Raw genomic sequence first — 15033 nt, forward strand, 5'->3', positions numbered from 1 at the left:
AAGTTATTGGTTGTCCAAAGTATTGCAGAATTCAATGTTTATCTTGTATTTGATCATGTTTATCAGTTAACATTTTGAAGTTCAAAAGTGGAGCTGAAGTTGTAGATATGCGATAATAAGTCTTAAACTTGATATTTAAGACGGGTTGTTACAATATTCGTATTGACCCCTTTGCCAAAAATACGATATTGACAAACAATCTCAAGAAAAACAACATAGAACAAACGTTACAACAATCGAAATCGAAGTGTTCACTGAAAGATAAAAAGAAACAAGTTCCATGTTCAAATCTATTTACTGATACAAACCAAATCAAAGTGCATAAATCAATCTTGTTTCGGGTTTTGAACTCGACCGTCATCATGGCGTGTGGGATTTTGGCGGTTTATAGATGGCTTGATCGGTGATCGCTTAGCTGCTCGTGATCCCAATCGTAGGCACGATGTTTCGGTTTTCTTGCTCACTCTTTCGTGTCGTCTTCTTCGCCCTCGGCATCTTCGATTCCGACCCATTTCGTGAAGGCGAAAAGGAACTCCTTGAAATTGACCATTCCATTTTTATCCCAATCCATCTCTTCTGCAAACTCAAAAACACCCAAATTTAGCAACTGTTACAAGTATTCTAAGATGTTACTTTATTGTAGTCTATGCTTTGCAAACTAGCGGATAAAGTAGTAATGTTTGGTAAATATAATATAAATCTCTCTGAGATTCACTAATTATTTTCTAGTTGGCAGGCTTGAAGTAGTTTTTCTATATTGGAACTATGCTTCAAGTAGCTTTTCAAAACGATAGCTTATGGCTTATCAATCAGTGCTTTTTCAATAAGCTCAAAAATAAGTTAGCTTATAGTTAACAATCAATATGCAAAGAGAGAGAAGGGGCTAGAGATACCGAATCTTCTCATGGCTATGCGCCCAGAAGACCGCTCGCCGGAAGTCGTCTCATTTATCGCGCGGACCATCTCGCCCCTGCTAACGTACCCATCTTTGTTTTTGTCCAAGAACACAAATGAGTCGACCAAAGTTTCAAACGTCACTTCTAGGTCTTGGAACCCCTTCCGCGAACTCTATAAATGTCAAGAATGTAACAAGATAGAAAAGAACTCAAAACACACAAAACAAGAGTAAGGTCTTGTTTGTTAGCAGCTTAATGAGCTTAATGGGACTTGCAGTTTATTCGGTCAGCTATACATGACTTTGGTAGTGGCTTAATGATATAGAAAGTGGCTTATTCAATAAGCTTCTAGGGAGGAGCTTTATGCAGAAAGCCAAGTTGTTTTCCAAACTTTCCCGTCCCAATTAAAAAACACGCTCCTTCCATCTATCAAAAAACCCTTCAAACAAAAACCTTTCCAATCTATATCGACAGACTAATTCACACAAACAACTTTATCCATATAGAACTTAATAGAAAACCAACCAAACAGCCTCTAAGGCTATGTTTGGCAAACTGGCTGATAAGTTAACTATTGGTTAATAAGCTAGTTGATAAACAAGTCATTTTTGGTAAAAATTAGTTGATAAGCTAGATGACAATGTGAAATGACCTAAAAGGACATATGTCAAAAAATTAATTGGAAAAATACAAGGGGCATAGTTGGAAAAAAAAGCCCTGGAGCTCATTGAGACGTTTCAAAAAGCTAGTTTATGACGAACCAGACGAGACTTTTTCAATAAGCTCAAAAAATAAGCTAGTGATAGAAGTTAGTGGTGGATACAGCATAGCAAGAAACAGGATCTTTCTTCAGAAGATACACGAGACAAAGAAGAACAATGAACTCGTTGAAGCTTATTTCCATATCATCGTTTATATCACACTCCTCAAAGATATCGTTGATTTCCTCATCTGTAAAATCTATTTCCAGCTTACGGAAACAATGATTTAGCTCCTTCCGATCAATCGAACCGCTTTTATCTTCATCTATGCTCGCAAAAAAACACAAATTTTAAAGAAAGACAGATAAGAGTTCGTCAAAACCAAACAAACTCGGTATATCCCACATGAACATGGGGTCCACAGAGGGTGAGATGTACGCCGACCTGACCTCCACTCAAAGAGTAGAGCGGTTGTTTCCATAAAGTCGGGGTTTTCCTTCAAACCCCATAACATAAAAATAATTGTAATGGAAGATGAAACAAATATATAGTATCTACATGCAACAGAAACGATAAAAAATGTGCGAAAATCTTCACATGCTTACCAAATTGTTCAAATATAGCTTTGCACTTCCTTAGATTTTCGTCAATTTTTGGAAATTTTAGGATTATGGTGTTGAACGATTTCATGGAAGTTCCTTTAGATTCTCTCCGACGCATTGTCTCCAAGATTTTCGCTTCAAATTTGGTTGTAGGTACCGAAACCATAGGTGGTTCATCACCCTTCGACAATATACCACCCATAGTCAAGTAGTAAGGGATTGTGCAAAGCGTAATATAGCCTGACCACATATGTTAAAATTAAAGAATTGTAATAATCGATAATAGTATGAGAAATAACACTAATAAAACCAAACCAAACCAAACCAAACGAGCCCAGTGAGTTAAAACCAACCCAACCCAAACCAAACCAAACGAGCCCAATACATCACACCTGAAGGTGGGGTCCGGATGTGGGATGTAAGAATAGAGCGATTGTTTCTGTGAAGACCTCAGCTTGTGAAAATTGTGAGAAAAGAAAACTCGCCCAACAGGTGTGAAGAAGTGAAAATACCAATTATGTGCAACAAATCATCTCATCCCATTTTGAAGTCATTTTCTTGGAATGAAAACTGAAGGATATGTGTAGGTTTAGCAAGAAAGATGATTTAGGGGTTGTTCACTACCTGCAGAACGCTTCTTACTGAGTAAGAGGTGCTTACTGTGTAAGGAGGGATGTTGTTTACCAACACACTATGACCCACCAAACATGTTGACCGAGATGTTGACTCAACAAGAAAAGGGTTGCTTTCTGACCCGGTCAACGCTTACCCAGACACTTGGTAAACAACCATTTGCAGTCAGCGCTTACCCAATTTGTGTCGGTAAATGGCTACTTTAGGTTTTACCAATACCAATAAACATATTTCAATAATAGAACACGAATTTAAACACCATAATTTCCATCATCCACACCCTCAGACCCTACTTCTGAATGGGACATACCCAATATGTTCAATTTGACTTAATTTCCACCATCCCAATATAAACAAACATCTTTACTACTGGAACGATGTTTCTAAATTCAAACTACACTTAAAAAGATCCGAGCTTGAAAGGATCTTGAAGCCTATGAAGTGCCAAGAAAGCCGACCCAATTATTCATAGATCACCTGACTAACCACTTGGGTTATCGCACACCGGTTAAGACACAGGGGATGCAGTAAATTCTCATCTTCTTCGGGTTCAAATCCATAAACTACCAAAGCCCTTCTGACCACAAAGGTTCATCAGCGATGACTCCTGGCCATTTGTGGTCGTACAGGGATTAGTCGGTGTGCGTAGGCTGGCCTGGATACCCATGGTAAATTTCACTTTTTACCCCCAAAAAGATCTGCTAACTGAAACTACAGATCATAAATTTCACTTTTTTACCATATCTGTGTAAATAAAATCTATCTTGGTAGAGCATAAAATGGTACATAGATACAGAAATCTGTATCTATGCTTCGATGTACAGTTCAGATGGCATCTATTTATAACATCCCCTATACTAAATTCTGCAATTTTGCAAAGATTTCATTAGTAGGGCCAGATGTTGGCTAAAAGGCAAACAAATATTCAATTTTCAAGATCCAATTTGACTTAAAACTTAACTTAATTATGAAGCAAAAGCATAATCCTACTGATACCATCTTCATAAAACAGTATCTACCACAAAGTCAAAAACAAACGGAAACCAAGAACACAAATTCGCATGCAATCATGGGGGAAAAACGACAGACAAAATACCCATTAACATACAGTGAAATTAACCATGTAATATAAGTTAAAAACCAAATTAAAACATGAAGTTCTAACCGGGAAGAGTGTGAATTTATCGACCGAGAGTTAGCTGAAACTCCAATAGAAAGAAATTCAGGGTTTGTTGTTGTTGTTGTTGATGATGATGATGAATTTGGTAGTGAAAGACAACCGACCCTGAATCGAAAAGATAATATATCGAAGATATGAACGGCACCCAGATGGAAATATGGATCGGAGTTTGGATTTATATGGTGATAGTGATTGATATCGAAGAAAATGTAATTTGGGGACGTCGTGAAGTGTGTGTGGGTGTGGGTGGGTTTGTAATGGAAAAATGTCAACCTTCGCTGATTGATCTTCGATTATTGAAAGGTAATGTGTTGGATTTGATTTTTATTTGGAAGAGAGTGGGATTTGGGGGAGAATCGAAGATGGGTATAGTGCGTTCCGGCTATTCTTCATCGTCCCATGTTGGATTTCTTGTTAATGGGTATGTGTTTTTTTTAATAAATAATCAGGGTATATAACTTGATTTTAATATTTAATTTTATATTATGTTTATATTTTAATATAATTTTTATATGGTTTTAGAAAATAAATAATATTTTTAATTTTAATAAAGTTTAATTTAAACATATCATAAAATAAAATGTTTATCTTGTATCTGCAGTTGGTTATACAAATTCAAATATGAAGCTTTAATAAGTTGTACTTACATACAGTTTATTTGTAATCTTGAATTTTAAATAATGTGCATCAATAAACGGTACTTTATGCATAAAAATGGCTTATAAGAGTTTTTTTTAAATGTTTTATAATATAGTATAGATAAAAAAAAACCATATGTTTTTTATTAAATATTATATGAACAAAATATTATTTGCTCGTACGTATTAGGAAGATTTTTTGTTGGAAGATTTTTGTCATAGATGGAAGTAGTGGCGAATCTAGGATCTTAAGTGATTGGGGGCCTAGGGTATAAAGAATCCGAAACCGAACAACTCACACAAACCAAAACAGTTTCGGGTTATTCGGTTTGTGGTGTAGACAGTTCGGTTAACCAAATAAGCATTAAAATTTCAATTCAAGATAATCAAAATTATAAATTTTCTAATTTGTCTATTGATTTGTGATTGAGATTAAAACTCACGGTTACCACAAACTAATTAGTTCTCATTTGATTAGGCCTATATATATATATATATGTGTGTGTGTGTGTGTGTGAGGTTTACTTTGCAAACCATCTATTTCATATAAACCTTACAAACTAATCACATGAAAGGCCAAGATTGAAACAAACTAAATAAGTAAAATATAAAAAAAGAAAAAAAAAATCATATTGGATACGCGGAAGGGCAAAATGCGAAAAACATGTTTTATGAATCTGTTTCACTACACGTATGAACCCGATGCAATCATATATGACCTATGAACTTGTTTTATTACATCTGTTATACATATGAACCTGATGCAATCATATATGATTTATGAACCTATTTCATTAAAAGTGTTATACAGATGGACCTGTTTCATTGCAAACTGTTGTACATACCTATAAATATAAACTTGTTTCATTACAGTTGTTATACATATGAACCTAAATCAATCATATATGACCATGTTTCACTGAACAGTTTGAGTTTGTTTTATTGGAAATTATCCTGTTTCATTGAACAGTTTGAGAATGTTTCATTGGAAATTTTGGCGATTTTTTTAAACAAAATTATTCTACATTTTTTAAAATGTGGCAGCTTTTTTCAAAAAATTTAATGGATATCTCAGTTAAATTTTTCCTAATATTGTGCTAATCAATATATCATCCATATTTATATGAATATTTATAAAACACATATAATCAAATATTCAAAATAGAACTGGGAAGAATTTTACAACTTTTTTTTAACCACACGTCTGTAATACGTGTGATCCATGAAACTGCGGGTCATGTTATTAGATAAATGTAAAAGTATAAATACACAAAAGATGATGATAATAATAATAATAATAATAATAATAATAATAATAATATTTTAAAAAGCCGCACATTGTAAAAAACACACGTCATGGCATGAGTCACCCCTTACACAAGTCCGTTTTATTGTAAGTTTGTAATGACGAAGACACATCTCATAACATGAGACACAATTTAAAACCCAATATCATGATAGTATAGGGACCAAAACTATAATTTTTCAAATCAAGAGGAGAAAAACTAAAAGTTTCATGAAACTATAGGGACCAAAACTATAATTAATTCTTGTTATAGAGCAAATTATGATTTTTCGTCTCCATACTTTAGAAATCGTCTCTTAAAGCCAATCGGTTGCCTGAAACATGACATAAATTTCGGTTTTTGAAGCGTCAATCACATAGCCGGATCGGATCAGGTTGATCTATTTTCGTTCCTAGGTTAATTCTTATCTGTAAATACAAGGGACCAACACAGTAATGGGTTGTAAATTACATAGTTCGAAACAAAAATAATTTACAAAATAATGGGCTGTTTGGCGGTTGCTGAATGGTTTTATGCTTAATGATTAAATTGTCATAATGATTAAGAGACTTTCATGATATATTACAAAATAAAATATAATTGTTTATAATAAAATTATGAAATTAAGGCTTTGAATGGTTAAGGGAGACACATGATACAAAATCATCCAGAGAGTTTTAAAACCATTAAGATACATACTTTTTTGCCAAACAAGATTCGCCTCTTAACATTCAAAGGCTGCCTGTTGGTGATTTGTATCACTAATATCATTTAAGTGTAATGGGATTAATTTGTTGACCAATGTAATCATGATAAATATCAAACAAGTAAGGAAGATGCGTAGTGCACACTTGTTTGAGTTTATTTTGATATAGGGGAGAAGCCCCTAAACGACGGGGGTCCGGGGGCAGCGCCCCCGGTGGCGGGGTCGAAGGGGCGGCAGCCCCTGGCGCGGTCCAAGGGGCAGAGCCCCTGGCTGGGGTCGAGCTGCCAGGTCAGCTTGGAAATTTTTTATTCAGATAATATTGTTTTGTGAAAAATGCACTAGAAATCCGAATTTTAGATTTTATACCCGGTTTTTTAAACCCGGTTTAGGGTGCAAAACTGCAGTTTTTTGACAGTTTTCGCACTTGTTCAATATTCGAATTGGTCATTTTTAATAGAGAGGGAGAGAGGGTACACAAATTTCATAACATCTTGGATTTGAAGTTCTGTCAATCACTGAATTTTATCCTATTGATATTTCGATTGTATCGTCGAAATACTTCAATCTGAAAGTGATAAACGACTTTCAGTGGATTCCAAGTAAAGTTTTTCTAACACTGCCTCTTAATATAACTATTAAAGGTAAACTAACAATCCCTTAATAGTTCCATTAAGAGATTAATCTTGTTTGACAAATAAAAAAATATACATCTTAATGGTTCTAAAACCCTTTAAATAGTTTTGTATTATGAGTCTCCTTTAACTATTCGGTGCCCTAAATTCATTGTAAACAATTAACAAACAATTATATTTTATTGTACGTTGTATCATGAGAACTTCTTAATGAAAATGACCACTTAATTATTTTACACCAAATCATTCAACAATTATAAGAGCATGATAGAGTAATTTTTGAAAAACTACAGGGACTAAAAAGGCAATTTACTCGTTATATGGCTTTTATTTTGGGTAAAGAGAGTCGTATATTATTGACAGCTAGGATTGCTCCTGACACGTGGCCCAGAGACACGTAAACTACCATCCGACTATAAATACCAACTTTCTTCGATGGCCGCTTCATTTCACATAAGAGTAGCGTAATCTACACATAGCGTAACAGAAACAACAATTCAAAACCCTAGCTCTGTTCTTCCTGCAGGTAATTCACTCGAATTCTTCTGATTGGTTACATGATCTTATGTTTAATTTTAGTGATCGATTTCTTATTTAGGTGATCTGTCTCGATTTTCGTAGGGTTTTATGAAGTTCAATTCTACTTGCAAGCTTGTTTACTATGCTTCAATTTTGTGTTTGCATGTTCGAATTTCAATCATCGCAACGGTTTATGAGTGTTTGCAAGTGTGATTTTTCTGTATGTTTGTGTATCTTCTGTTAGTATTTGGAGTTTTTATGCAATTGCATGTTTTCTTGGCTGTTTAGAAGGTAAATTTGTGTGTCTGGATTAGAGTTTCGACGGATTTTTGTAGTTATGGTGCATTTCTTGGAAATGTTTGATGAGATTGGGATTTCCAACAAGACAACCTAATTCAAAATAGGTGATCCTTGACTCGAAGCAGTGAGCTCTCATAAAATGCAAATAATTAGGCTTTAATATGAATTATTACCAAGAACTCAAGAATATAGAGTACATGATTTAGGCTTTAGAACACATGCACACCAAGAGTTTTAGAGCATCTCGAACAGATTCCTAAAAAGGAGATGAGAGAGCGAGAGAGAGAGAAAATCTCCAAATATGAAGAACACCCTGAAATGATTGCAATGAGAGAGATTATTTAATATATTTCCACCAATAGGAAGCTTTGAAAATAAATATATAAAGAGAAATAATATTTTATTAGATGAAAAGAATATTTTAATAATATAATAAATATTGTAATCTCGAAAATGGAGAATCTGTTGGAGTTGAATGTGTTTTTGTTTTAAAGATTTTGAAGTTCCATTATATATTTTGGAGAATCTGTTGGAGATGCTCCCATGCCTACGCTAATACTTTTGAGCACACCGTTTTTCAAAGCAATTTCAAATGGCTATGGATCATTGTCTTTTTGCGCTCATGTTGAATAAATGAAGGTCTTACATGGAGATTTTAGGTAATTGACTGTTTCTGCAGGCATAGTGATCAGAATCTTCTTATGGCTTCAAAGAGGATTCAGAAGGAGTTGAAGGACTTGCAAAAGGATCCTCCTGCTTCTTGCAGTGCTGGTTAGTTTCCATCCTTCATTATTCTGTCATGTCCTGATTTTGGATAGTACCTGTTTCATCTTGGTATGCATTTTTGTTGATGCCATGCGACTTCATCTGGTTCCTGCAAACTTTTTATTCTCTGGGGATAGCATGATGTACTTCATTTTTTTCCTTCCTATTTCCGGCACAAATAAAGAAAATAGATTATGAAACATAAATTTCACTGTGAGAGTGGTTATTATAGCTGTTTTGGAGGCATATCCAAAAATTGGACCTAATGGTATTGTGTGATATTATACTCCGGAAAAATGATTTGATCTACATAGGGCGTTTTTTAGTTAAATCCACAAGAGTTTTTTATTTAGAATCAACAGTGATCATTGACACCTGTTGGTAGTCTCTTATTTGCTTCCCTTTCGAAAAGTCTGGTAGTCTTTTGAAAGATGTACGACAGTTTGTGATCTTTCCACTTGATGGCTGTAGTGTTGGTGACTATTTACCTTAACCTACAATCTATTGTTTGAAGTTTCATCTTTTGTAGTTTGGTGTAGCTAATGCATACACCTTTGGAGCTAGAAAAGTTCATGTTCTGGCAAGAAGTTGATGATCTTGGTCATAGTGCATGACCCTGAACAGGAACAGAGGCCAGTTGGTGGTGTATGCCTTGGATTAGGGTGATGGAGGTAATTTGGAGCTAGAACAAATTCATGTTCTTGCCGTGAAAGAAGTTGATTATCTTGGTCATAATGCATGACCTTGAACTGGAAAAAGGGCTGATTGGTGGTGTGTTTCTCGGGTTTGTGGGATGGAGGTGATTTGGAGTTCCTATGATAGCATTCCACAGGTGTGTGCCGATCCTTGGTGTAGTCCAATTTTCATGGTGAAATAGTCCGTCTCACCCACTTGCAAGGGGGGGGGGTTCCAAACACAAGTCCTCGTACTTTTTGTACATATCCTGAATTGCCTCGACGCATCTCCAAGGTATCCCCCTCTTCTCCAGGCTGTACCAAATCATCTCCTATGGAACGCTATCATAAGCTTTCTCCAAATCAATGATTTATGAACACCATGTGCAAGGGGTGGCAGATGATATTGAATGTGAAGAGATCTATCCATCTTAATTTGGTTGGTATTTTTAAATGGTCTTGTCTGGATTAAGACACAGACAACTTTAAACTATATCAAATGATTCCCCTTCCTCTTCTCCATGTGTCTCATCTCATTGTTGTCTGCAGCAAATTACTACTACCACTTACTCTAAATCTGTGGGGAAATATCTGACACTTATGTTGGAACTCCAGTAGTTGGTGCAGTCATTTGTGTTACTAGTTTTATCTTCATGGTTTGCCTAAGATTATTCTTCTTATTTATCTGCTATTGACATGACTTCCTGCAAGTGAAGATTGTAATCTAAGGCCATGTTTTAAGCCATAAACTAGCTTATAAGCTAGCTTTTTGAAAAGCTACTTTGTTCTTTTCTCACTTTTTCCAATTATACCCCTTATATGTTGGACTTGAATAATTTTTCAAAATGTACTTTTAGGTCATGTTACATTGTCTATCTATTTTGTCAACATATTTTTACCAAACATGACCGGTTATCAACTAACTCAAATAACTTATTAGCCAACATCTATCTTTTTCAACTAACAACTAGCTTATCAGTCACCAGTTAACTTCTCAGTTAGTTTGCCAAACATAACCTAATAGAAAGATCTAAATTGGACTTCTAATTATTTGTAATTTGTTGTTTCTTCAGGCCCTGTTAGCGAAGACATGTTCCAGTGGCAAGCAACCATTATGGGCCCTTCAGAAAGTCCTTTTGCTGGTGGAGTATTTCTTGTGTCCATTAACTTCCCACCAGATTACCCATTCAAGCCACCAAAGGTAGTGAGCACTGTCTTCAATATTCATTTACAATCAAATCATCTATGCCCCCACTATTTTTGCACAAGCGGGGTCTTCATGGAAACCACCACACTAATTAGCTGTGTGTATATCCCACCCGTACTCTATTCAGAGATGGATAAACTGGGTCAGTTGGTTTGGTTTTATTTATTTCCCTGAATCTGCTTTTACAAGTTAAAACCAAGCATTAGTGATATATCAGTAATGAATATATGATCATTAGTTTTGCCGCCATGAAAATGGTATCTTAGTTATGGCAATGAGGTGACATTCTATCTAATTTATATCGGGCTTAGGGCTGTTTGGTTAGTTTTTCATTAAGTCCTGTATGGATAAAGAAGTCTTGTGTGGATTGATCTATCTCTATAGATCGGGAAGGTTTTGTTTGAAAGGGCTTTTTCATAGATGGAATGAGCATGTTTTTTAATTGGAAGGATAAACTTGGCTTTCTGCATAAAGCTTCCTCCTAAATGCTTATTGAATAAGCCACTTTCTATATCATGAAGCCACTAACAAACAATGTTGCATAGCTGACAGGATAAGGCACGAGTCCCATTAAACTCGTTAAGCTGCTAACAAACGGACCCTTAGGCTTGGTGTCATCATTTCAACGCTTGCTGTTTGGACATATGTTAGAAAATAGAAATAAATAATTTTGTTATATGTTTGACAGGTCTCCTTTCGAACCAAGGTATTCCATCCGAACATAAACAGCAATGGTAGCATTTGTCTTGACATCCTGAAGGAACAGTGGAGTCCTGCACTTACCATCTCCAAAGTAATATTCTCTTTCTAAATACATTGTGATGACAACCATGGTAGAGCTGAATGAAAATCACCCGTCTCTGAACTCGATCTCCACCAATCATGTGAAGATTAGTTTATTGAAGAGATAGAGAATAAAAAGATGAATTGGATTAATGGATGTTAAATAAAACAACGATGCGTCTTCACATGATTGATATTAGAGACATGAAGTTCGGGGACGGATGATTTTTATCCCCGTAGACTTTATTGTATGTTCACCAACATCGATGCTTAGAATGGGATAGTGGTGAGATCATAATGGTGTAGGGTGAGTGGGGAACCCTTAGGGTACCCGTCTAGTAAAAAACATCGCTACATTAATTATCAATATTGAAAATCAAATATATTTATCATTTAATAATAAATGTGTACATATATACTTATTAATACACACATATATACATATATTAAATAAAATAAAAGATTTAATTGGGTGGGATTAGGGGCGGGCAATGCCATTCCCGACCCTGCTTCGGGTGTGAAAATAATTCCCCGTCTCCACCCTTTTACCCGCCAAACTGGGTAATCCCGCCCTGTTTGGGTTAAAATTTTCATCTCTACCTAGGACACATGATTTACCTCCCATGACGGTTGTTGGACCAGTATGGTGGGGGCATTTTGGAGAATAACGGTGGTAAGAGTTTGAGGTTTATGTGATTGTAATACATGGAAAGTTTGCAGGTTCTGCTTTCAATTTGCTCACTGTTGACCGACCCGAACCCTGATGATCCTTTAGTGCCCGAGATTGCTCATATGTACAAGAACGATAGGGCGAAATATGAGGCTACGGCTCGAGCTTGGACCCAGAAATATGCCATGGGCTAGGGGAGTTATGGATCTACCTTTAGAATGTGAAAAGTGTGTGCTTTCTAGTGAATAAACCACCTCATGATATAGAAAAACTGCTTGTGGCTTTGGTTGCTTCCTATGATTTAAGAAGAAAACAACCCCTAGTATTTCTATAAAACAATGTGGCTTTGCTTCTAATGCATATCGACCGTATATAAATACATTTGAGGGGTGTTTGGTTAGAAGTATTAAGCAATAATCAATGAGAATGATAGTAAAAGAAACTGTTAGGTTTTATAAAATATAACGGGTTCATTCTTCTAGAAGCCAAAATTTTCATTCTAGGTTAAACTGGGGGAATAAAAAGTCATTTCCATTTTTATTCTTCGGCATTTATATTTTCATTTCCCAACCTGAATCAAACAACCCCCCGACCCCGAGTACAGGATTGTAGATGTTGTACTCTGTTAGAGCATCTCCAACAGATTCTTAGATTCTTTAAAATAGAGATTTTAGGAATTTTTACTCCAATAGGTTCAACAAAACCTTCTCATATAAATGTATAGGAAACAAATAATATTTTATGAAAGATATTGAATATTTTAATAATATAATTCATAATTGCAATCTGCAAATGAGAAATTGTCAGACATCTTTAGAAGTTTTGATTTTTAATTATTGATTTTGGAGAATCTGTTGGAGATACTCTGTTTTACTAAACCATACCAAACGAACCTAATAAATCCTACTAGAAAGTAGGGTAGGCCGTTTACCTAAGTCTTATCCGGGTAAATGCTTACCGGTAAAATTCAATACTATCACTTACTTACCAGGTAAGATTTTAGTCCATCAAAACGGTATCATATGTAACAATTTACCTGGTAAGCACTAACCGTGTTAAAGAGTCATCATCCTCACTTACCGGGTAAAACTCTTTGTCCTTGCCTTCGCTCTTGCCAGGTAAGATTCTTGGTTCTTGCCTTATTCATCCGGTAAAGTAACATGACTTGATAGGTGTTTGGTAAACGACCCTTAAGTTGTACATAGACTTGAACTTTATCCGAAATGGTAAAACGGTTGTTTTTGTGAAAACAACTTGCCGGTACACAAGAGTATGTGCAAATAGCAAATAGGTAGCAGAGAGTAATAAATCTTGTTATACTGTTAGGGATTAAAAATTTATGGGTAGGGAGGGACATGAATAAACAGAAGCATATATAATATATATATATATATATATATATATATATATAATATATATCTGTTAGATAGAAGTCAGCTTATGTATATCCCACATCTGGATGAAATATATTGGATTCGTTTGGTTTGTTTTAGAGAAAAAGTTGGACGTTGAGTTGTTGTCATATAACCTGTGCATCCACGTGACATCGTGATAAAACACATACCAATCTCGTGTTCGTACTTAATGACCTTCTCCATAAGCTCGTTTGTCGAAATGATGTAATAACATCGGGGTATGTCAGATAAAGATGGTTAGGAAAAATGTTAAAAGGATTGGAGGGGAGTAATGTCATTTTCCTAGTCTCATACTATTTGTTCTTTTTAAAGCAAAAGGGTATTGCTTATGCACTAAAGAGAGGTCTGGCTTGTAATTGCAACTCCTGTAATTTGACCACTCTGCCCCTCTTCTCTTGGTTTATAAAGCAACTATTTTCAACAACCAAATTCATCTCTTAGCGGCTGTTGACTAAACACTTATCCAGTAAGTGCTTATCGGTAAAGTTTAACATTATCATTTACTTATTGGGTAAGATTTTAGTTCATCAAAACGGTACCGTATGCAACAATTTACCCGGTAAGTTCTTACCATGGTAAAAGTCGTCAATCTCACTATTTAAGTGTAAAATCACATGTGATTTGACGGTTCCCGTGTTGTCTTATATCTACTACCTTCTCGTTTGATCCTCTTTGAGATAGTGAGTGAGATACGGGAAAAACTCCCTAACATTAGGGAACGCACTAATATATACATATATATATATACCCACAACGTTTTCTTGGAAAGTTTTAAATGTAAAAAATTGGTGTCATAAAAACAGACGGGTATATATATGTATATATATATATATATATATATATAATGTATCTTTTCTGATTCATTTTTAATGTTTTAAGCTACCTAAAAAATTGAAATAACAAGGTTGTAAAAGCATCTGAAATCCCTGTAGAAATGCATCGAGTCATCATCAGTTCATCACGACTTTAGAGTTGCTATCACTGACACGGCGCCTTATCCTCCTCCGCCACCCACGTGATTCCCGCCATTACCTTTCCATCATTATATATATATATATATATATATATATATATATATATATATATTAAATGCAATCATGTTCATTTGTATAATCAATTCAACCCAATTAATTAAGATATTTATAAAAATAATGAAAATTTATTTATTATAATTTGAATATTTATAAAAGATGAATATGATTAATTAATTATGATCAATACTTTATATTAGAAAACAATCAAAACTTATATGAAATCACATATTAATCAAATTAAATGAACGGTTGAGATTGAGTTGTATTTGTTATACAAATGTAATGGGTTGTCTAATAACCAACCTCTATACATATATACATACACACACACACACATATATATATATATATATTTATACTAATATTCCATTTGTTACAAAAACTAAGTGTCA

The 15033-nt window shown here is 34.8% G+C and overlaps 2 protein-coding genes across 4 annotated transcripts; one reads left to right on the top strand and one right to left on the bottom strand.

Annotated features, from left to right (window-relative positions):
- Window positions 1–108: 108 nt before the first annotated feature.
- On the bottom strand, window positions 109–4375 carry LOC112508006 (probable calcium-binding protein CML21). 2 transcript variants are annotated; one of them, XM_025112784.1, is made up of 5 exons: window positions 4286–4375; window positions 2203–2439; window positions 1720–1922; window positions 894–1068; window positions 109–576 (listed from the first exon to the last, which is right to left on the bottom strand). In XM_025112784.1, exons 2-5 carry the CDS (start codon window positions 2399–2401, stop codon window positions 461–463), a joined length of 693 nt encoding a protein of 230 aa, XP_024968552.1. In that variant the 5' UTR covers window positions 2402–2439; window positions 4286–4375; the 3' UTR covers window positions 109–460. The 2 variants fall into 2 exon arrangements, with proteins under 2 accessions (XP_024968552.1, XP_024968551.1); XM_025112783.1 differs by lacking the exon at window positions 4286–4375 and adding an exon at window positions 3998–4276.
- A 3345-nt stretch (window positions 4376–7720) lies between these two features.
- On the top strand, window positions 7721–12592 carry LOC112505711 (ubiquitin-conjugating enzyme E2-17 kDa-like). Of its 2 annotated transcripts, none has more exons than XM_025109654.1 (5): window positions 7721–7800; window positions 8773–8864; window positions 10606–10733; window positions 11428–11532; window positions 12243–12592. In XM_025109654.1, the coding sequence occupies exons 2-5, from the start codon at window positions 8795–8797 to the stop codon at window positions 12384–12386; spliced, it is 447 nt and encodes a 148-aa protein (XP_024965422.1). In that variant the 5' UTR covers window positions 7721–7800; window positions 8773–8794; the 3' UTR covers window positions 12387–12592. The 2 variants fall into 2 exon arrangements, with proteins under 2 accessions (XP_024965422.1, XP_024965421.1); XM_025109653.1 differs by having other exon boundaries at window positions 7727–7800; window positions 8753–8864.
- Window positions 12593–15033: the final 2441 nt, after the last annotated feature.

The sequence above is a fragment of the Cynara cardunculus genome (assembly GCF_001531365.2).
Source record: "Cynara cardunculus var. scolymus isolate 2C chromosome LG 2, CcrdV1, whole genome shotgun sequence".
NCBI classification, from domain to species: Eukaryota; Viridiplantae; Streptophyta; class Magnoliopsida; order Asterales; family Asteraceae; genus Cynara; species Cynara cardunculus.

Coding starts and splice junctions, on each gene's coding strand:
- LOC112508006 (XM_025112784.1), bottom strand. CDS start 2,401: ATGGGTGGTATATTGTCGAAGGGTGATGAACCACCTATGGTTTCGGTA. Junction 1,923..2,202: donor AGCTATATTTGAACAATTTG/GTAAGCATGTGA, acceptor TTGCGAGCATAG/ATGAAGATAAAAGCGGTTCG. Junction 577..893: donor CATAGCCATGAGAAGATTCG/GTATCTCTAGCC, acceptor TTGAGTTTGCAG/AAGAGATGGATTGGGATAAA.
- LOC112505711 (XM_025109654.1), top strand. CDS start 8,795: ATGGCTTCAAAGAGGATTCAGAAGGAGTTGAAGGACTTGCAAAAGGAT. Junction 8,865..10,605: donor TCCTGCTTCTTGCAGTGCTG/GTTAGTTTCCAT, acceptor TTGTTTCTTCAG/GCCCTGTTAGCGAAGACATG. Junction 10,734..11,427: donor ACCCATTCAAGCCACCAAAG/GTAGTGAGCACT, acceptor TATGTTTGACAG/GTCTCCTTTCGAACCAAGGT.